Source organism: Brachionichthys hirsutus, unplaced genomic scaffold (genome assembly GCF_040956055.1).
Source record: "Brachionichthys hirsutus isolate HB-005 unplaced genomic scaffold, CSIRO-AGI_Bhir_v1 contig_1476, whole genome shotgun sequence".
NCBI lineage: Eukaryota > Metazoa > Chordata > Actinopteri > Lophiiformes > Brachionichthyidae > Brachionichthys > Brachionichthys hirsutus.
The window spans coordinates 56,590-77,847 of NW_027180375.1; the positions used below are offsets into that span (position 1 = coordinate 56,590).

Sequence of the window (21,258 nt, forward strand, 5' to 3'; positions counted from 1 at the left end):
CAGTAGAAATGTACATGGAAAAGGATTCAGTGTAGTCGAGGCGTGCTAAGATCAAGAAATTCCAAATTATTATTTCGCCACACTCTATTCTCAAGGAACACAAAATAAACTGATATTTGTGTGATTATTTATCTGCATATTTGGAAATAAATATGTGAATCACTAATTGTTTGGTGAACATCGAACCATAACTCATAAAAAACAGAATTATTTTCCACTGAAGACAAATATGCTGTGATTTTTGCAAGGTATTGTTTGGAATGTTTTAGAAAACTATAAATAAAAGTACAATGTCTACTATAAATATAGGCCACAAAAAAGAACATTTCTGCATAAAAGTGATATTCAAAATACTTCAATGAACATAATACAAAACAGAGATGAGTTTTACTGCTGCAATACACAAATGAAGCAGTGGTTGAACATCAAGGACCGAGACACAAAAACCTATGTGTGAGTCTATCCTGTAACTCTGTAAACTGATGGAAGAGAATATCGTCAGTCTAAACTTTTATAACTGCATGACTCTGGAAAATTTGTAAATGGGTTTCTTAAAACAGTCAAGAGTTAAGGATGAATGAAGCTAGTGTGTTTTTAATGGAAAATGAAAAATGACATCCTATAATGCATTGTGTGAGATGCTCGTTTTAAAACAACACAACACAACAAAAAAATAATATATTAACGTATTGGTCTGAATCATGAAGGGGGAGCAACTGAAACTGCAAAATGGCATGTGTTCCTACCTCAAGAGAACCATCACAATCTCCAAAAACACAAACAAATACCGTTGGGATTTTACTCAGAGTCTGCTCAGCAGTATGTCTAAAAACAACAACTCGGTAATGATGTAATAAACAGTGCACTGAATGTTGGCAAGATGTATACGTCATTTATGTAACGTTAGATGCAACACGCATAAAAGTTGAGGGAAGATTGTCCTCGTAATGGTAAAGATGATACCAGTATGATGCGACATTATGCAACAATTCATTCCAAATTCTTGAATGGATATTTCCACAAGTGTTCAAGTCAAACCTGTTGCTAAAACTAAACCATTCACACGTGAATAAAGACAGCAGTGGTTTAGCACCAAGGACAGATACACAAGCACAAAGTGAAACTCAGCAGAACGCACCCAAACATGCTTCTGCAATGCAAGCAGATAAAAACCAAGCATGGACAACAGAACTTCATCTTCCAGCATCGGCACTAATCGAGAATATTTGCTCACGTTACGCAACAGTCATCTGAGAGACAGAAGGTATACTCAACGTGTAAACTGAGAACAACTGAAAGTAACAAAAAGGAACCTTTGAATGAAAATGCTATTAATTGTTAATGTGAAATTCATAAAATACAAATCAAGGCATGTGCTGCATTTTTTAGTTGGTGGAAATAGGCGGAACGTAAACAAGATTTTTTTTTAAAGCAATGCTTTGAGCATTTGCCTTCATCATAAATGTGCTACAATTTGAATAGAAAATTGGACGTGGCCCTACCTCAGGCGATCCATCACGATCTCCAAACACATCAGCAAAGTCTGTTGGGCTTTTCCTCAGAGTCTGGTCAGCAGGCAGTGTGTTGTCATTGTATGACGTCACAAACTTGAAGTCACTGGTTCTAGATCCCGTTGTCAGGTATGCGTCATAATTGTAAGCGCTGCGTAAAGTTCCTGTGCCGTCAACGTCTGCGTAATTAGGAGGGAGATACGCGCCGGGGATGGCGACTGCTCCATCAAACAACAGTCTGGGCTTTCTCCTGCGACAGAACCTCACACCCAGGATGATGATGATGAAGGTCAGAAAGAAGGTGGACACACACACCAGAGCGATGATCAGATAAGATGTCAGTTTGGAATCCTTCTCGTCATAAGAAATGTCCTTCAGTTCTGGCACCTCAGCCAAGTTATCAGAAATCAGTAAATACATGGAGCAGGTGGCGGAGAGAGAGGGCTGTCCGTTATCTTTCACTGACACGATAAGGTTCTGTTTCATGTTGTCAGATTCTGAAATGTCCCGCTGGGTCCTGATCTCTCCGTTGTGGAGGCCAATAGTGAAAAGTCCCGGATCCGTGGATTTGACTATATGATAGGACAGCCAGGCGTTCTGTCCGGAGTCCGCGTCCACCGCTATCACTTTGGACACCACAGAGCCTCCGTTTGCAGCTTTGGGGACCAGCTCGGTCATGAACGAGCTGCCCTCCGGGGCGGGGTACAGGATCTGAGGACAGTTGTCATTCACATCCGATATGAACACACTGACAGTCACGTTGCTGCTGAGCGGAGGAGAACCGTTGTCTCTGGCCATCACGTGGACTTTAAAACTCCTCAGCTGTTCATAATCAAACGACCTCACAGCGTGGATCACCCCCGTGTCTCCGTTAACGGAAACGTAGGAGGACACCGGGGCACCGTTCACCTCACCGGCTAGCACAGAATAAATGACGGTACCGTTCTGTCTCCAGTCGGGGTCTCGAGCAGTAACGGAACATAAAGTGGAGCCAGGTTTGTTATTTTCACTCACATGTGCGCTGTAGGACTGTTCCTCAAACACAGGTGGGTTGTCGTTGATGTCTGCTACAGATAACTGGACACTTTTAGAGGAGGACAGAGGTGGAGAGCCCTCGTCAGTGGCAGTGATTGTAATGTTGTAATCAGACACTACTTCACGGTCCAGTTGTCCTGTGGTCACCAGAGAATAATAGTTTTTAATGGACGGAACCAACTTGAAAGGGACGTTCTGCTGAATAGAACAGCGGACCTGTCGGTTATTCTCAGAGTCTCTGTCCTGCACGTTAACGACGCCCACCTCTGTACCAGGTGACACGTTCTCAGGTATGTAATTGGTCAGTGACTTCAGGTTAATAACAGGTTCATTGTCATTTATATCAGTGATATCAATAATCAGAGTTGAGTATGACACTAATCCCAAACCATCTTTTGCGCTTATCTGCATTTCATATGACGATTCTTTCTCATAATCAATAGTTCCAGATACTCTCACCTCTCCTGATTTAGAATCCAAGGAAAACAAGTTACTTTCCTCAAAGACATGATAGAAGCCAAAGGTAATTTCACTGTTCACTCCCTCGTCTTCATCAGTAGCACTGACTGTAATCACCAACGTCTCCAGAGGAGAGTTTTCAGGCAGACTGGCTTTATAGACCGTCTGACTAAACACTGGAACATTATCGTTAGCATCCAGGACAGTGACGCGTATGACTACAGTACCTGATCTCTGAGGAGAGCCGCCATCCAGAGCTGTAAGCAGTAACATAAGCTCTTTGTTGTCCTCTCTATCCAATTCTTTATTTAACACTAATTCACAGTGTTTTCGTCCACCTGCTTTCGTATTTACGTTTAATTTGAAATGATCATTCTGCTGCAGTGAGTAGCCCTGAACAGAATTATCTCCGATGTCCGCATCGTGCGCCTCACCAAGAAGAAAACGCGCACCCTTGACAGCAGATTCCTGAATCTCAATTCTCAGGGATTCCTCTTGAAACTGCGGTGAATTATCGTTGATGTCCTGAACGCGGATATTAATGCGGTGCAGTTCTAAAGGATTTTCCAACACAAGTTCCTGCTTTAAAACACACGAAGCCTTTTTTGAACAAAGCGCTTCTCTGTCAATCCTCTCTTGAACGATCAAGTCTCCGGTGTTGAGCTTCACAGCGCAGTAATTAACACCGTTATCCTCCGTGTCGATGCGGGCCTTGCGAGCAGAAAGTCTGGACAAATCAAGTCCCAGATCCTTGGCGATATTTCCAATTACAGATCCACGTTTCAGCTCCTCTGGCATCGAGTAGCTGACATCTCCGCATACGGGGTGGAGGACGAGAAAAATAGACGCGAGGCCGCAGAGCAGCGCAAATCTGTAATATTCCATTGTTCCTGGGAGACCGACCATACACGCATGAAAACTATAAAATATAACAACTATCAGTGGTTCCTTCCATTCAACCAAAAATGTGAGACTACAGTTCTTCACGAAGACGCGTTATTGTCTGCTGCAGTTCAGTGGGAGAGCCCGCACCTCAATTCGTTGAGATAAAAGGGTGAGCATAACCCGTCCTCTCGTTTATTGGTACACACTGACACCATGAGTATTTCATAAGGTACAACAAGGACATGTTTGGCACGATATTTAAAAATTGTAGACCGATGTGTTTATCTTAATATGTCAGGAAAAAAAAAAGATTTCATTAATTATTTTGAATTTTGTTATTGTGACTGTTGTGTAGAGATACAATTGAACGGTGATGCAAGCATTTAAACAAATAAGTAGAATTATTCATTTGTCGTCAGTACGTGTTGAGAATGACTATTTAATTAATTTAAATACTATAAAATTATAATTCAAATATTATATTAATTCAAAATGATGATTAGAAAACGAAAACAATGCTTGTTTGTTTTTAAAGGGAAAATATTGTTTGTTAATTAGCATTACAAGATGGCTAAGGAGTGAACCTTGCATGGCGCAACATGCTGCAGCTGCTCGCCGGTAACATTTGTATTTATTTCACTGGAATACGTTTACGATCTCCCGGCACTACAGTCTGTGTGGTCGTTAACCAGCGCTAACCAGCGTTAACCAGCGTTAACCAGCATTAACCAGTGTTAACCAGAGTTAAGCAGCGTTAACCAGCGCTAACTAGAGTTAAGCAGCGTTACTGTCCTGTTCACCTGCAGTGACGGGCTTACTCCAATACTCGGCTGCTGACCTGCTCCGGCTGCGCTGTCACCTGCCTGGACCTGCGGCCAGCGGCACCCCGCCTCCACCCGGACGTCACCTTCCAGCCCCGCCGGCGATGCATCCACCATAACAGCTCAACAGCAATACAGTCCATCTGGTCCAGTCCCCGACGCCCTCCACGCTCCACCAGCCGGCGTGTTGGCCACAGCGTGTTAGCCCGCCGAGCTCGGTGGGCGAGCGCCACCACGACGCACTCAACTTTCTTCGCTCTGCTCAACATCCGCGCACTGACGAGCAAGGGGACATCTCATCCAGGACCTCCGCACCGACCGTAAACTAGACTGTCTCTGTTTAACCGAGACATGGCAACAGCTGAATGAATCCACACTCCGAATGCGTTGATTTGCATACGTCAACCAACCCCGTGGCTACGGTCGAGGAGGATGTCTCGCGATAATTCACCGAATTGCCTCTGCCTATTCCTTTTTTGGTTGTAATATATATTTTGTTTTGTTTAAGTTATATATTTGTTTGTCTCAATCTGACAACCAAAATAAAAAAAACTAATCAAGTGGAAAGTCTCTCCGGTGTCTGAAACTGTGCATGTCTTCAGCTCGTTTGAATCCATTCTCTGCGAGTTGTCTGGTCCCACTCCAACCATCATTGTCTACCGTCCCCCTAAAGTCAATAGTGGTTTGTTGCTTTCCTCACCATCTCCTCTCTCTCAATATCCACATGGACAATATTAACCTGCCTCTCACCAAAGACTTCATGTTGGTAGAGTGGGTCGTCCAGTGATCAGAGAGTCGGTGGTTTGAATCCCAGCTCTGACGGTCTGCATGTCGAAGTGTCCTTGGGCAAGACACTGAAATTACTCCCAGTGGGTCTGGCAGCACCTTGCATGGCAGCAGTCGCCCACTGCAGTGTGAATGTGTGTGTGAATGGGTGAATGTGAGGCCTCATGTAAAGCGCTTTGAGCACCGCGAAGCGGTGGAAAAAGCGCTATATAAGTGCAGTCCATTTACCATGTCTTGCTTAGATCATTTTGGATGTCAGCAGCACACTACTATTCCCACACACTCCAAAGGACACATTTGGACCAATAATTTGTTGCTCTGGTGTCACCCCTCTCAACATTACTGATGTACTATCCACAAGTGCATCACTTTATCATAACATTTAAAGTGAAACTCACTCTCTCCATCTCTTAGCCACCCCGTCTCATTTCATTCAGGAATATAAAGAACATTAACTCTGCCACTCTCACTTCAGTATTCACTCCTCCTGCATCCCAGACATCTCCAATCCATCCACTCCTGATGATCTGGTCTCTCATTAAAACACTGGACTCCATAATATTCTCAATTATCTTGCTCCGTTATAAACCAGATCTGTTTCTTCAAACTTGTCCTAAACTTCCAGTTGACTTTATTGAACACAAGAACCAACATGACCTGGATATCTCAAAATATTCTCAGATCTATCTAAAACTGCATCAACAAAAAAGTATAACAATAAGATCATAAAAACAAGAAAGTTAACCTGGGAAAGAGAACACATACGAGCAGTAGACACAATCAGTTCCAGATCGATCGCTGAGTAGGTTCAGCTGGAATTTAATGATATAATGTATTTCCTACCTCAGGAGAACTGTCACGACCTCCAAACACATCAGCAAAGTCTGTTGGGCTTTTCCTCAGAGTCTGGTCAGCAGGCAGTGTGTTGTCATTGTATGACGTCACAAACTTGAAGTCACTGGTTCTCGATCCTGTTGTCAGGTATGCGTCATAATTGTAAGCGCTGCGTAAAGTTCCTGTGCCGTCAACGTCTGCGTAATTAGGAGGCAGATAAGCGCCGGGGATGGCGACTGCTCCATCAAACAACAGTCTGGGCTTTCTCCTGCGACAGAACCTCACACCCAGGATGATGATGATGAAGGTCAGAAAGAAGGTGGACACACACACCAGAGCGATGATCAGATAAGACGTCAGTTTGGAATCCTTCTCGTCATAAGAAATGTCCTTCAGTTCTGGCACCTCAGCCAAGTTATCAGAAATCAGTAAATACATGGAGCAGGTGGCGGAGAGAGAGGGCTGTCCGTTATCTTTCACTGACACGATAAGATTCTGTTTCATGCTGTCAGATTCTGAAATGTCCCGCTGGGTCCTGATCTCTCCGTTGTGGAGGCCAATAGTGAAAAGTCCCGGATCCGTGGATTTGACTATATGATAGGACAGCCAGGCGTTCTGTCCGGAGTCCGCGTCCACCGCTATCACTTTGGACACCACAGAGCCTCCGTTTGCAGCTTTGGGGACCAGCTCGGTCATGAACGAGCTGCCCTCCGGGGCGGGGTACAGGATCTGAGGACAGTTGTCATTCACATCCGATATGAACACACTGACGGTCACGTTGCTGCTGAGCGGAGGAGAACCGTTGTCTCTGGCCGTCACGTGGACTTTAAAACTCCTTAGCTGTTCATGATCAAACGACCTCACAGCATGGATCACCCCCGTGTCTCCGTTAACGGATACGTAGGAGGACACCGGGGCACCGTTCACCTCACCGGCTAACACAGAATAAATGACGGTACCGTTCTGTCTCCAGTCGGGGTCTCGAGCAGTAACGGAACATAAAGTGGAGCCAGGTTTGTTATTTTCACTCACATATGCGCTGTAGGACTGTTCCTCAAACACAGGTGGGTTGTCGTTGATGTCTGCTACAGATAACTGGACACTTTTAGAGGAGGACAGAGGTGGAGAGCCCTCGTCAGTGGCAGTGATTGTAATGTTGTAATCAGACACTACTTCACGGTCCAGTTGTCCTGTGGTCACCAGAGAATAATAGTTTTTAATGGACGGAACCAACTTGAAAGGGACGTTCTGCTGAATAGAACAGCGGACCTGTCGGTTATTCTCAGAGTCTCTATCCTGCACGTTAACCACGCCCACCTCTGTACCAGGTGACGCGTTCTCAGGTACGGGATTGGTCAGGGATTTTACATTTATCACCGGTGCGTTGTCGTTCATATCAGTGATGTCAATGGTCACCTTTGCTTCTGACGAGAGACCGTAACCATCTTTAGCTTCAACAAACAATTCATAACTGTTTCCCTCTTCATAATCTATGCCACCTCTCACACTGATTTCTCCAGTTTTCTCATTTAATGAAAAACGATCTTGTGATTTTTCAGAGATTCGACTAAATTCATATGTGACGTCTCCATTGACGCCTTCGTCTGCATCTGATGCACTTACTGTAATAACAGGGGTATTTATCGGGGAGTTCTCTGCCAACGTGGCTGTATAGACTGCCGCAGAGAAGACTGGGGCGTTATCATTAGCATCGAGGACAATGACGTGTATGACTACAGTCCCGGATCTCCGAGGCGAACCTCCATCCACAGCTGTCAGTAATAATTTTATATCCTGTTTCTCCTCTCGGTCTAATTCCTTGTCTAAAACCAAATCTCCATATTTGGTGCCTGCACTTGTCGTCTGAATACTGAACACAAAGTGAGGGTTTTCTTCCAAAATATACGTCTCAACGGAATTCGTTCCTACGTCAGCATCGTGTGCTGCATTAATGCGATACCGTGCTCCTTTATCAGCCGACTCTTGGATCTCCAGTTTCAACACATCTTTTTGGAAAATCGGAGCATTGTCGTTTACATCTTGCACTTGCAGGGACAATCGGTGTAACTCCAAAGGCTTCTCTAGTAGGAGGTCGAATTTGAGAACACACGAGGGTTTTTCTCCACAGTGCTCCTCTCGGTCTATTCTTTCCGCAACGACAAAATCACCGCTTTGAAGGTTGATCTCGCAGTATTGTCTGTCGTTACCTTCCACATCTACCCGAGCTTTACGAGAAGACAGTCTGCCCAGCTCCAGCCCGAGATCCTTGGCGATGTTTCCAATCACAGATCCGCGTTTGAGCTCCTCCATTACCGAGTAACTCAGGTCTCCGTGTGCGTAAAGCACCACGATAAAGAAAAAGACACAGCCCCGAAGGACGCCGCTTCCATACATGGCTCTCAGTATAGAATTGCGTCCTTGGCGATTTTAAAATATATATTCCCACGTATGGAACAGACGCTTTTCGGATTGTGGATGACGTGAATGCTATTTTTTTTTCCATCGGCGTGGAATATATGCGGAAAACAAGGGCGGTATAATGGTTGCGCTGCAAAAATGGCTGCATGGACATTTTACTCCTTCGCTGGTCTATAGTGACACCCGCTGTAAATAATACGATACAGCAGTTATACTGAAGTTCTGAAAGTTTTATTTTTTTAGGGATACGTTGCCGAAATGTCAAAATAGCAACATGTTATATGATGTAATAATTAGCTCATTGTAGAGATATAAAGTCTCTCTCTCTCGCTCTCTCTCGTAAAAGGAATGTTCGAAATGTATTTTATGAAATAAGTAAAAAGCTCCCCTTCATCAAAACTTCGATACGAAAATGCTTTTGTTATACGGGAATCATTCCAGTCTAACCAATCAGCGACTGATCACAAGAATGGCTTCAATATTACACAGCTAACATTTAGCGAATTATTTAATTGTTTTGTTTTTAAAAAACATTAAATCAAAGTATATGTATAATTCAGAGTTCGAATGTTAGATATGAAACATGCGCTTTTCTTGAAAGTAAATTCTTAAATCGAACAAAAATGTAAAACGGTTGTTTCAACTGATAGACAGGACGAATAAAAGTTTCAACATCGAAACAAGAAAAGAGAAAGCTGAGAATCAGCACCAAGGACAGAGACATGAGGAACAAACCGCACCTCAGCGAAACATGCTGCTGTAAACGGTAAAAAAAAGAAAAGAAAAAGAAACACAGACGAGAGAAGTTTCTCCTCCAGTATCGGCACAACTCTAGAAGATAGGATTTGCATACATGATAGGAAATAGTCATCTGAACAATGGAAGGATAGGCCGTGTGTCAAATTAGAACATTTGAAGCTTTCAACGGGTGAACAATGAATGGAAATTATATCAATGTAAGTGAAATTCAGGCAATTCATCTCAAAGCGATATTGCATTGGCTCTATCGTAATATAATTTAAAGCAGAGTGTATCATATTTGATACAATCGGCCATTCAGGATGTTGAAACTTTGAAATCGGAATAATTACTATTTTGTCATTATTATGACGCGTTCAGACGCATCTGAACTTTCGATGCGAACAAATTCCAGATTTAGCCCAAATTATAAAAAATGAAAGCACAATTTGATTATTATTTTTTTGACAAAGTTTTCAGAGGGTTTCACGAAGACCTGATTTTATAAAAACAAGATTTTCGTGGCAATCGTTTCATGTCTCAGGCTCCTTAAAGGGTTAAATTAAAAATTGCACTTGTTCCTACCTCAGGCGATCCATCACCATCTCCGAATACATCAGCAAAGTCTGTTGGGCTTTTCCTCAGAGTCTGGTCAGCAGGCAGTGTGTTGTCATTGTATGACGTCACAAACTTGAAGTCACTGGTTCTAGATCCCGTTGTCAGGTATGCGTCATAATTGTAAGCGCTGCGTAAAGTTCCTGTGCCGTCAACGTCTGCGTAATTAGGAGGCAGATACGCGCCGGGGATGGCGACTGCTCCATCAAACAACAGTCTGGGCTTTCTCCTGTGACAGAACCTCACACCGAGGATGATGATGATGAAGGTCAGAAAGAAGGTGGACACACACACCAGAGCGATGATCAGATAAGACGTCAGTTTGGAATCCTTCTCATCAAAAGAAATGTCCTTCAGTTCTGGCACCTCAGCCAAGTTATCAGAAATCAGTAAATACATGGAGCAGGTGGCGGAGAGAGAGGGCTGTCCGTTATCTTCCACTGACACGATAAGGTTCTGTTTCATGCTGTCAGATTCTGAAATGTCCCGCTGGGTCCTGATCTCTCCGTTGTGGAGGCCAATAGTGAAAAGTCCCGGATCCGTGGATTTGACTATATGATAGGACAGCCAGGCGTTCTGTCCGGAGTCCGCGTCCACCGCTATCACTTTGGACACCACAGAGCCTCCGTTTGCAGCTTTGGGGACCAGCTCGGTCATGAACGAGCTGCCCTCCGGGGCGGGGTACAGGATCTGAGGACAGTTGTCATTCACATCCGATATGAACACACTGACGGTCACGTTGCTGCTGAGCGGAGGAGAACCGTTGTCTCTGGCCGTCACGTGGACTTTAAAACTCCGCAGCTGTTCATGATCAAACGACCTCACAGCGTGGATCACCCCCGTGTCTCCGTTAACGGATACGTAGGAGGACACCGGGGCACCGTTCACCTCACCGGCTAACACAGAATAAATGACGGTACCGTTCTGTCTCCAGTCGGGGTCTCGAGCAGTAACGGAACATAAAGTGGAGCCAGGTTTGTTATTTTCACTCACATATGCGCTGTAGGACTGTTCCTCAAACACAGGTGGGTTGTCGTTGATGTCTGCTACAGATAACTGGACACTTTTAGAGGAGGACAGAGGTGGAGAGCCCTCGTCAGTGGCAGTGATTGTAATGTTGTAATCAGACACTACTTCACGGTCCAGTTGTCCTGTGGTCACCAGAGAATAATAGTTTTTAATGGACGGAACCAACTTGAAAGGGACGTTCTGCTGAATAGAACAGCGGACCTGTCGGTTATTCTCAGAGTCTCTGTCCTGCACGTTAACGATGCCCACCTCTGTACCAGGTGACACGTCCTCAGGTACGGGATTGGTCAGTGATTTTAGGTGAATCACCGGGGCGTTGTCGTTTACATCAGTCACGTCTATGATCACTTTGGCATAGGATGTTAAACCCAAACCATCTTTTGCAGTTACACGTAGTTCAAATGATGACGCCGTTTCAAAATCAACGGTGGTGGCTAATTGTATTTCCCCCGTCTTATGGTCAATTGTAAACTTTGACTTAACATCTTCTGATATGTGTCCAAAATCGTAAATCACGTCTCCATTCAGTCCCTCGTCGGCGTCAGTAGCATTGACTGTTAATACCACTGTATCTATTGGAGAGTTCTCAGGCAGACTGGCTTTATAGACGGCCTGGCTGAACACCGGGACGTTATCGTTAGCATCCAGCACGGTGACGTGTATGACTACAGTACCTGATCTCCGAGGAGAGCCGCCATCCACAGCTGTGAGAAGCAGATTGATTTCCTTCACGTTTTCGCGGTCGAGCTCTTTGTTCAGCAGAAGCTCCACAGAATTCGTCCCGACGCCCAGAATAAAGTTATCATTACTCTGTAGGTTGTACGTCTGGACGGAATATTTGCCGATATCTGCGTCATGCGCCTCTTCCATTGGGAAACGGGCGCCTTTGTCAGCCAACTCGCTGATATCTATATTCATTAATTCTTTTTTAAACCGAGGAGAGTTGTCGTTTACATCCTGAATATGCAGATTAATTCGGTGCAATTCTAATGGGCTCTCTAACATGAGTTCCTGCTTTAAGACGCATGCTGCTTTGTCTCCACAGAGGCCTTCTCTGTCAATCCTTTCGGCTGCAGTCAGATCCCCGTTATAGAGGTTCAAGTCACAAAAACGGTTGCCGCCTCCTTCGGTGTCGATGCGGGCCTTTCGAGCCGATAGTTGGCTTGTTTCAAGACCCAGAGCTTTGGCGATATTTCCGATCACTGATCCGCGTTTCATCTCCTCTGGGAAAGAAAAGCTAATATCCCCTCTCGCACGGTGAAAAGAGAAGAGCATCGAAAAAAGCGCACAGCTGTGCAGGAATCTTGGGATGGTCATGCTGATGCCGGTGCATGTGAAAGGGTCCAGCTTTGCTTAGTCCTTTATAAGTGGAGCGAAACAAATGAACGGCTTAAGAAAAAAAATTAACCCGATTCAAACAGATTTCTGCCTCTCTCGTCAACCGCAGCACCTTCGGTCAAATTATGCGTCGACGAATGTGGGTTGATGTCGAGACACGGTCTGTAACATCTGGTGCATGGCGACATCATGAGTTTCTTTCAGAAACTGCATTCTTCACTCATAAAACTGTACAATTTGTACAGTTAAGAATAAGACATATTTGGACAGTAGAAATGTACATGGAAAAGGATTCAGTGTAGTCGAGGCGTGCTAAGATCAAGAAATTCCAAATTATTATTTCGCCACACTCTATTCTCAAGGAACACAAAATAAACTGATATTTGTGTGATTATTTATCTGCATATTTGGAAATAAATATGTGAATCACTAATTGTTTGGTGAACATCGAACCATAACTCATAAAAAACAGAATTATTTTCCACTGAAGACAAATATGCTGTGATTTTTGCAAGGTATTGTTTGGAATGTTTTAGAAAACTATAAATAAAAGTACAATGTCTACTATAAATAAAGGCCACAGAAAAGAACATTTCTGCATGAAAGTGATATTCAAAATACTTCAATGAACATAATACAAAACAGAGATGAGTTTTACTGCTGCAATACACAAATGAAGCAGTGGTTGAACATCAAGGACCGAGACACAAAAACCTCTGTGAGTTTATCCTGTAACTCTGTAAACTGATGGATTGTTATGATTAAAGAGTGACAGAAAAGAGAATATCGTCAGTCTAAACTTTTATAACTGCATGACTCTGGAAATTTTGTAAATGGGTTTCTTAAAACAGTCAAGAGTTAAGGATGAATGAAGCTAGTGTGTTTTTAATGGAAAATGAAAAATGACATCCTATAATGCATTGTGTGAGATGCTCGTTTTAAAACAACACAATACAACAAAACAAATAATATATTAACGTATTGGTCTGAATCATGAAGGGGGAGCAACTGAAACTGCAAAATGGCATGTGTTCCTACCTCAAGAGAACCATCACAATCTCCAAAAACACAAACAAATACCGTTGGGATTTTACTCAGAGTCTGCTCAGCAGTATGTCTAAAAACAACAACTCGGTAATGATGTAATAAACAGTGCACTGAATGTTGGCAAGATGTATACATCATTTATGTAACGTTAGATGCAACGCGCATAAAAGTTGAGGGAAGATTGTCATCGTAATGGTAAAGATGATACCAGTATGATGCGACATTATGCAACAATTCATTCCAAATTCTTGAATGGATATTTCCACAAGTGTTCAAGTCAAACCTGTTGCTAAAACTAAACCATTCACACGTGAATAAAGACAGCAGTGGTTTAGCACCAAGGACAGATACACAAGCACAAAGTGAAACTCAGCAGAACGCACCAAACATGCTTCTGCAATGCAAGCAGATAAAAACCAAGCATGGACAACAGAACTTCATCTTCCAGCATCGGCACTAATCGAGAATATTTGCTCACGTTACGCAACAGTCATCTGAGAGACAGAAGGTATACTCAACGTGTAAACTGAGAACAACTGAAAGTGACAAAAAGGAACCTTTGAATGAAAATGCTATTAATTGTTAATGTGAAATTCATAAAATACAAAACAAGGCATGTGCTGCATTTTTTAGTTGGTGGAAATAGGTGGAACGTAAACAAGATTTTTTTTTAAAGCAATGCTTTGAGCATTTGCCTTCATCATAAATGTGCTACAATTTGAATAGAAAATTGGATGTGGCCCTACCTCAGGCGATCCATCACGATCTCCAAACACATCAGCAAAGTCTGTTGGGCTTTTCCTCAGAGTCTGGTCAGCAGGCAGTGTGTTGTCATTGTATGACGTCACAAACTTGAAGTCACTGGTTCTAGATCCCGTTGTCAGGTATGCGTCATAATTGTAAGCGCTGCGTAAAGTTCCTGTGCCGTCAACGTCTGCGTAATTAGGAGGGAGGTAAGCGCCGGGGATGGCGACTGCTCCATCAAACAACAGTCTGGGCTTTCTCCTGCGACAGAACCTCACACCCAGGATGATGATGATGAAGGTCAGAAAGAAGGTGGACACACACACCAGAGCGATGATCAGATAAGACGTCAGTTTGGAATCCTTCTCCTCATAAGAAATGTCCTTCAGTTCTGGCACCTCAGCCAAGTTATCAGAAATCAGTAAATACATGGAGCAGGTGGCGGAGAGAGAGGGCTGTCCGTTATCTTTCACTGACACGATAAGGTTCTGTTTCATGCTGTCAGATTCTGAAATGTCCCGCTGGGTCCTGATCTCTCCGTTGTGGAGGCCAATAGTGAAAAGTCCCGGATCCGTGGATTTGACTATATGATAGGACAGCCAGGCGTTCTGTCCGGAGTCCGCGTCCACCGCTATCACTTTGGACACCACAGAGCCTCCGTTTGCAGCTTTGGGGACCAGCTCGGTCATGAACGAGCTGCCCTCCGGGGCGGGGTACAGGATCTGAGGACAGTTGTCATTCACATCCGATATGAACACACTGACGGTCACGTTGCTGCTGAGCGGAGGAGAACCGTTGTCTCTGGCCGTCACGTGGACTTTAAAACTCCTCAGCTGTTCGTAATCAAACGACCTCACAGCGTGGATCACCCCCGTGTCTCCGTTAACGGATACGTAGGAGGACACCGGGGCACCGTTCACCTCACCGGCTAGCACAGAATAAATGACGGTACCGTTCTGTCTCCAGTCGGGGTCTCGAGCAGTAACGGAACATAAAGTGGAGCCAGGTTTGTTATTTTCACTCACATATGCGCTGTAGGACTGTTCCTCAAACACAGGTGGGTTGTCGTTGATGTCTGCTACAGATAACTGGACACTTTTAGAGGAGGACAGAGGTGGAGAGCCCTCGTCAGTGGCAGTGATTGTAATGTTGTAATCAGACACTACTTCACGGTCCAGTTGTCCTGTGGTCACCAGAGAATAATAGTTTTTAATGGACGGAACCAACTTGAAAGGGACGTTCTGCTGAATAGAACAGCGGACCTGTCGGTTATTCTCAGAGTCTCTGTCCTGCATGTTAACAACGCCCACCTCTGTACCAGGTGACACGTTCTCAGGTACAGGGTTTGACAGTGATTTCATATATATAACTGGAACATTGTCATTCACATCAGTGATGTCAATCATTACTTTGGAATCAGATGAAAGTCCATAACCATCTTTTGCATTGACTCGCAATTCAAATTTAGAATTACTCTCAAAGTCAAGAGCCCCGATGACTTTTATTTCTCCTGATTTACTGTCGAGAGAGAAAACCTTTTTCGCCTTGTCCGAAATTCGGCTAAAATCATACGTCACCTCACCATTAACTCCGTCGTCTGCATCAGTAGCACTTACTGTAACGACTACAGTATCAATGGCAGAATCTTCAGGTATAACGGCTTTGTAAAGGGCTTGGTCAAATACAGGGGCGTTGTCATTAGCATCCAAGACAGTCACAATTATATTTACGCTCCCTGATCTTTGTGGATTACCTCCATCAGCAGCAGTCAGCACGAAATTAATATCGTGCTCTTTTTCACGGTCAAGCTCTTTGTCTAACACTAACTCGACATGCTTTGATCCATCAGAGTCTTCTCGGACAGATAAAATAAAATGTCCATTCTTCTCTAACGCATATTGTCTTACTGAGTATTGTCCGATGTCGTCGTCATGCGCTTCGTCAACACGATATCGAGCTCCCTTGCCGGCTGATTCGCGAATTTCCAATTTAACTGCATGCTTTGGAAAACTGGGCGAATTATCGTTTACATCCTGGACGTGCAGTAAAATGCGATGCAGCTCCAAAGGACTCTCCAGGACTAATTCAAACCGAAGTAAACAGGACATTTTCTCCCCGCACAGCTCCTCTCTGTCAATTCTTTGACTGATGACAAAATTTCCCGTTTTGAGATCGATGTCACAATAGCGTTGATTGTTTTCCTCAGTATCGATTCGGGCTTTGCGAGTGGACAATTTCGTTACCTCCAAACCGAGGTCCTTGGCAATATTTCCAACAATAGATCCGGGTCTCGTCTCCTCCAGAACAGAGTAGCTGAGGTCTGCATTTGTAATGTGGACAATGAAAGCAAAGCCACATATTAAAATCCAAATTAATGTCCCGTTGTCGTCCATTGTTTGCTCCGAAAGAAACGATTGATTAGAGGCTGATAAAAGGAAAACCTTGTCATAGAATTATGATTCGCCGTTGCTGCAACAATGGCTGCTCTGGGTGTAACGCTCTATGTCTCTTTTGCAGTCGGTGAAGAACAAACCGGCTCACGTCTGCAAGCGAGCAGCGACGCCACGAGTTAAATTGTAATATTACAAATCAAAAACTGAAAGCATTTAAAAACATTCAAGGGTGTGAACACTTCAATGCCACACATGTTCGGACACGAAGTTCAAAGATGTCACGATAATATTATGGGTTCATTTGACGGTAGTATAATATTGAAGCACCAGGGACATCGACTGAATGGCGAGACGCAAATCTGAGAGGGATCTTGTTTGTAATTATCATTCAGATTTAATAAGACTTACTCAATATAGACAATACATATCTTTAAAATTAAGGGTTGATTACATAATTGATTAAATTAAGATATATCGTTCAATAAATATATTTCAGGAACTTCAGTGAACGTTTGGATTTTATTCTTACAGTAAATTAATATCTAAAATCCGGTTGTTTAATTTATTCATTCGTAATTCGTTAGTTAACAGTTTGCTGAAACGAAATGCTGCAAGAAAGCAAATATATGTAGGTCGCATCAACACGTTCAGAATTCAGCGAATTCATTCACAGCATGAAAATTGTATCCATTTATCATCAGGAAATGGGCGAAACAGATCAAGCACCCATTTAGAACATTTATAAATAATCCAGACGGAGTAAAACTTTCTTGTTTCCACCGCCAATTCCAAAAACAATTTGTAGCTCCCGGGTCAAGAAAATGGCTCGTTTACGTCGATATTTTACCAATAACCCCTTGAATTATTAGAGAGCTAAAAAAAATGACAGGGAAAGATATGAACAATTAAGATTAACGTATTAACGAATTAATTATGACATGTTTGTATGCAAAGATACTTCGTGCATGGCCATACGCTTCAAAATAAAGTAACGATCAAATGTTAGATATGTCCTACCTCTGGAGAGACATCTGGTTGACCAAACATATCATCAAAGTCTGTTGGGCTTTTCCTCAGAGTCTGGTCAGCAGGCAGTGTGTCGTCAGTGTATGACGTCACAAACTTGAAGTCACTGGTTCTCGATCCTGTTGTCAGGTATGCGTCATAATTGTAAGCGCTGCGTAAAGTTCCTGTGCCGTCAACGTCTGCGTAATTAGGAGGGAGATAGGCGCCGGGGATGGCGACTGCTCCATCAAACAACAGTCTGGGCTTTCTCCTGCGACAGAACCTCACACCCAGGATGATGATGATGAAGGTCAGAAAGAAGGTGGACACACACACCAGAGCGATGATCAGATAAGACGTCAGTTTGGAATCCTTCTCCTCATAAGAAATGTCCTTCAGTTCTGGCACCTCAGCCAAGTTATCAGAAATCAGTAAATACATGGAGCAGGTGGCGGAGAGAGAGGGCTGTCCGTTATCTTTCACTGACACGATAAGGTTCTGTTTCATGCTGTCAGATTCTGAAATGTCCCGCTGGGTCCTGATCTCTCCGTTGTGGAGGCCAATAGTGAAAAGTCCCGGATCCGTGGATTTGACTATATGATAGGACAGCCAGGCATTCTGTCCGGAGTCCGCGTCCACCGCTATCACTTTGGACACCACAGAGCCTCCGTTTGCAGCTTTGGGGACCAGCTCGGTCATGAACGAGCTGCCCTCCGGGGCGGGGTACAGGATCTGAGGACAGTTGTCATTCACATCCGATATGAACACACTGACGGTCACGTTGCTGCTGAGCGGAGGAGAACCGTTGTCTCTGGCCGTCACGTGGACTTTAAAACTCCTCAGCTGTTCATGATCAAACGACCTCACAGCGTGGATCACCCCCGTGTCTCCGTTAACGGATACGTAGGAGGAAATCGGGGCACCGTTCACCTCACCGGCTAACACAGAATAAATGACGGTACCGTTCTGTCTCCAGTCGGGGTCTCGAGCAGTAACGGAACATAAAGTGGAGCCAGGTTTGTTATTTTCACTCACATATGCGCTGTAGGACTGTTCCTCAAACACAGGTGGGTTGTCGTTGATGTCTGCTACAGATAACTGGACACTTTTAGAGGAGGACAGAGGTGGAGAGCCCTCGTCAGTGGCAGTGATTGTAATGTTGTAATCAGACACTACTTCACGGTCCAGTTGTCCTGTGGTCACCAGAGAATAATAGTTTTTAATGGACGGAACCAACTTGAAAGGAACGTTCTGCTGAATAGAACAGCGGACCTGTCGGTTATCCTCAGAGTCTCTATCCTGAACGTTAACCACGCCCACCTCTGTACCAGGTGACACATTCTCAGGTACGGGATTGATCAGTGACTTCAGGAATATGACTGGTGCGTTATCATTCATGTCGGTAACGTCTATAACAAGTTTTGCGTAAGAAGTGAGTCCCAAACCATCTTTAGCTTGAATTCTCATTTCAAACGATCTGCTTTCCTCAAAGTCAATTTCACCAGTTACTCTGATCAGTCCCGTTTTAGGATCAATTGAGAAAACGTGTCCGTCTTCATCAGACACGTGACCGAAATGATACGTCACATCTCCATTCACTCCTTCATCTGCGTCTGTCGCACTAACACGAACCACTACAGTATCTAAAGGAGAGTTTTCAGGCAGACTGGCTTTATAGACGGCCTGGCTGAACACCGGGGCGTTATCATTAGCATCCAGCACGGTGACGTGTATGACTACAGTACCTGATCTCTGAGGAGAGCCGCCATCCAGAGCTGTGAGGAGCAAATTAATCTCTCTTTGTTTCTCCCGATCTAGTTTATTCTCCAGCACTAACTCAACCTTGTTGTTGTCAACAGCGAGAATAAAGTTATCATTTTTTTGAAGGTTGTACCTTTGAACAGCATTTTGACCTACATCTGCGTCATGGGCTTCCTCCATAGAGAAGCGGTTCCCTTTTTCTGCCGACTCCCTTATTTCCATTTCAATCAAATTGTCTCTGAATTTTGGAGAGTTGTCGTTTACATCCTGAATGAGAAGACTGATTCGATGAAGCTCGAGAGGATTCTCTAAAACCAGATCCACGTTCACGACACACGATGGTTTCTTTCCACAAAGGCTTTCTCTGTCAATTCTCTCCGATGTGATCAAATCTCCAGAACTCAGATTAATGTCGCAGTAGTGTTTCCGAGATTCCTCAAAATCAGTCCGCGGATTTCTTGAAGATAATGTCCTCAGATCAAGACCAAGGTCTTTGACTGTATTTCCAATGATAGAATCTCGTTTCAGCTCTTCTGGGATCGAATAGCGCAGGTCTCCATTGACGAGGTACAGCGATACAATAGAGGCGAGGCTGATGATCAAAAGCATAGTTGATAATCCTTTGTCTTCCATTCCGAGTCAAAAGGCATCCGCAGCGTCAACAACGTGTGTAATGCGAAAACGATTTTGTATAACTTTAATCCAATAATTCATACAAAAAAAAAACGGCACCGCCTCGCCGAAAAATATCTGCAGCATATGTCTATGTCGTGGTCGTGGGTGGAGTGGTGAAAATCTATTTTCCGTCGGACAACAGCGACATCGTGAGTAATTGCATGTATTTATTTTTTCAAGCCGCACAGTTAAATATAATAAATTATGTTTCACGTTGTCTACACTCGCAGCCCTGTGATATTCACCACCGTTAAAATCTATTTTATATGTATGGGGAATATTCCATCCTTAAAAACACACTTAAAATAATTTAAAAAACAAAATGGACCAATCTTGTGAACGCAGCGTTTTTTTTATTTTAGTTTACATAAGAAAGAAGTATAAAGCCGATAAACTATCAACTGTTCGGGATCAATACAAGTGGGGATAGTATATAAACGCAATACTGAATCATTCACTGACACAGTTTAATGGATATATATTGTATGAACATCAGGGAATAATTTCCCGAAAAAAAATTAAACACCAAACTGATGAGACGCAAACTGCTGCAGTGAATTGTTTTGCCAGAGCATGCGAGGACCGATTCAGCACCATGGACAGAGACGTCTTAACACGAGTGAGCACTAATAACAAAAAGGTTAAAACGTTGTGTTTTCAATTGCCATGTATTTTTTCGAATGGGTTAATAACATTCAGCAATATGAACGAAAGACCAATGATACATATATGTATAATGGTGGTGGGATATACCGTATTCCAATATGATTACGATGTCGATGATCAATATAAAATAAAAAATAAAATTAAGAACAACACAAACAAACAACTTCACGTAAATTTAATTAAATGCGTGATTTCCAACTATGCGTCATGTGTCGCTCGTATCACACAGTCCAAGTAAGGAAATTTCACAATAGGGCGAACTAAGAAGAAGTGCAATAAATTATGCTTAACTGGTGACATGTTTATTGAAAAATATATTGTGTATATAAAAATCAGCTACAAAATAATTAAATCCCTTGTCTTTACTTCATTGTTAGATATAACTAATGGTATCATAAACAGTCAGGGCCTTCTACATGATTCGCTTACAGATGTAACTATATAGAAATGTACTCAAAAACTAAACATCACTCTCCTGTAAATTTACAAGACTACAAA

General features: G+C 43.3%; 5 protein-coding genes across 5 annotated transcripts; all 5 read right to left on the reverse strand.

Moving 5' to 3' along the window:
• Positions 1 to 1,235: 1,235 nt before the first annotated feature.
• LOC137914217 (protocadherin gamma-A11-like) lies at positions 1,236 to 3,896 on the reverse strand. The gene is made up of 2 exons (XM_068757822.1): positions 1,503 to 3,896; positions 1,236 to 1,250 (listed from the first exon to the last, which is right to left on the reverse strand). Exons 1-2 carry the CDS (start codon positions 3,888 to 3,890, stop codon positions 1,236 to 1,238), a joined length of 2,403 nt encoding a protein of 800 aa, XP_068613923.1. The 5' UTR covers positions 3,891 to 3,896.
• Positions 3,897 to 6,184: 2,288 nt separating this feature from the next.
• LOC137914218 (protocadherin beta-15-like) lies at positions 6,185 to 8,725 on the reverse strand. Its single transcript, XM_068757823.1, has 2 exons — positions 6,341 to 8,725; positions 6,185 to 6,190 (listed from the first exon to the last, which is right to left on the reverse strand). The coding sequence occupies exons 1-2, from the start codon at positions 8,723 to 8,725 to the stop codon at positions 6,185 to 6,187; spliced, it is 2,391 nt and encodes a 796-aa protein (XP_068613924.1).
• Positions 8,726 to 9,388: 663 nt separating this feature from the next.
• LOC137914219 (protocadherin gamma-A9-like) lies at positions 9,389 to 12,448 on the reverse strand. The gene is made up of 3 exons (XM_068757824.1): positions 10,073 to 12,448; positions 9,490 to 9,506; positions 9,389 to 9,392 (listed from the first exon to the last, which is right to left on the reverse strand). Exons 1-3 carry the CDS (start codon positions 12,446 to 12,448, stop codon positions 9,389 to 9,391), a joined length of 2,397 nt encoding a protein of 798 aa, XP_068613925.1.
• Positions 12,449 to 13,995: 1,547 nt separating this feature from the next.
• On the reverse strand, positions 13,996 to 16,653 carry LOC137914220 (protocadherin beta-15-like). The gene is made up of 2 exons (XM_068757825.1): positions 14,263 to 16,653; positions 13,996 to 14,010 (listed from the first exon to the last, which is right to left on the reverse strand). The coding sequence occupies exons 1-2, from the start codon at positions 16,651 to 16,653 to the stop codon at positions 13,996 to 13,998; spliced, it is 2,406 nt and encodes an 801-aa protein (XP_068613926.1).
• Positions 16,654 to 17,655: 1,002 nt separating this feature from the next.
• Positions 17,656 to 20,052, reverse strand: LOC137914221 (protocadherin gamma-A12-like). Its single transcript, XM_068757826.1, has one exon. It carries the CDS (start codon positions 20,050 to 20,052, stop codon positions 17,656 to 17,658), a length of 2,397 nt encoding a protein of 798 aa, XP_068613927.1.
• Between the last annotated feature and the right edge of the window lie 1,206 nt (positions 20,053 to 21,258).

What these genes read in the sequence shown, in the direction of transcription:
- LOC137914218 (XM_068757823.1), bottom strand. Translation starts at nt 8,725, where the DNA reads ATGTATGGAAGCGGCGTCCTTCGGGGCTGTGTCTTTTTCTTTATCGTG.
- LOC137914219 (XM_068757824.1), bottom strand. Translation starts at nt 12,448, where the DNA reads ATGACCATCCCAAGATTCCTGCACAGCTGTGCGCTTTTTTCGATGCTC.
- LOC137914221 (XM_068757826.1), bottom strand. Translation starts at nt 20,052, where the DNA reads ATGGAAGACAAAGGATTATCAACTATGCTTTTGATCATCAGCCTCGCC.
- LOC137914220 (XM_068757825.1), bottom strand. Translation starts at nt 16,653, where the DNA reads ATGGACGACAACGGGACATTAATTTGGATTTTAATATGTGGCTTTGCT.
- LOC137914217 (XM_068757822.1), bottom strand. Translation starts at nt 3,890, where the DNA reads ATGGAATATTACAGATTTGCGCTGCTCTGCGGCCTCGCGTCTATTTTT.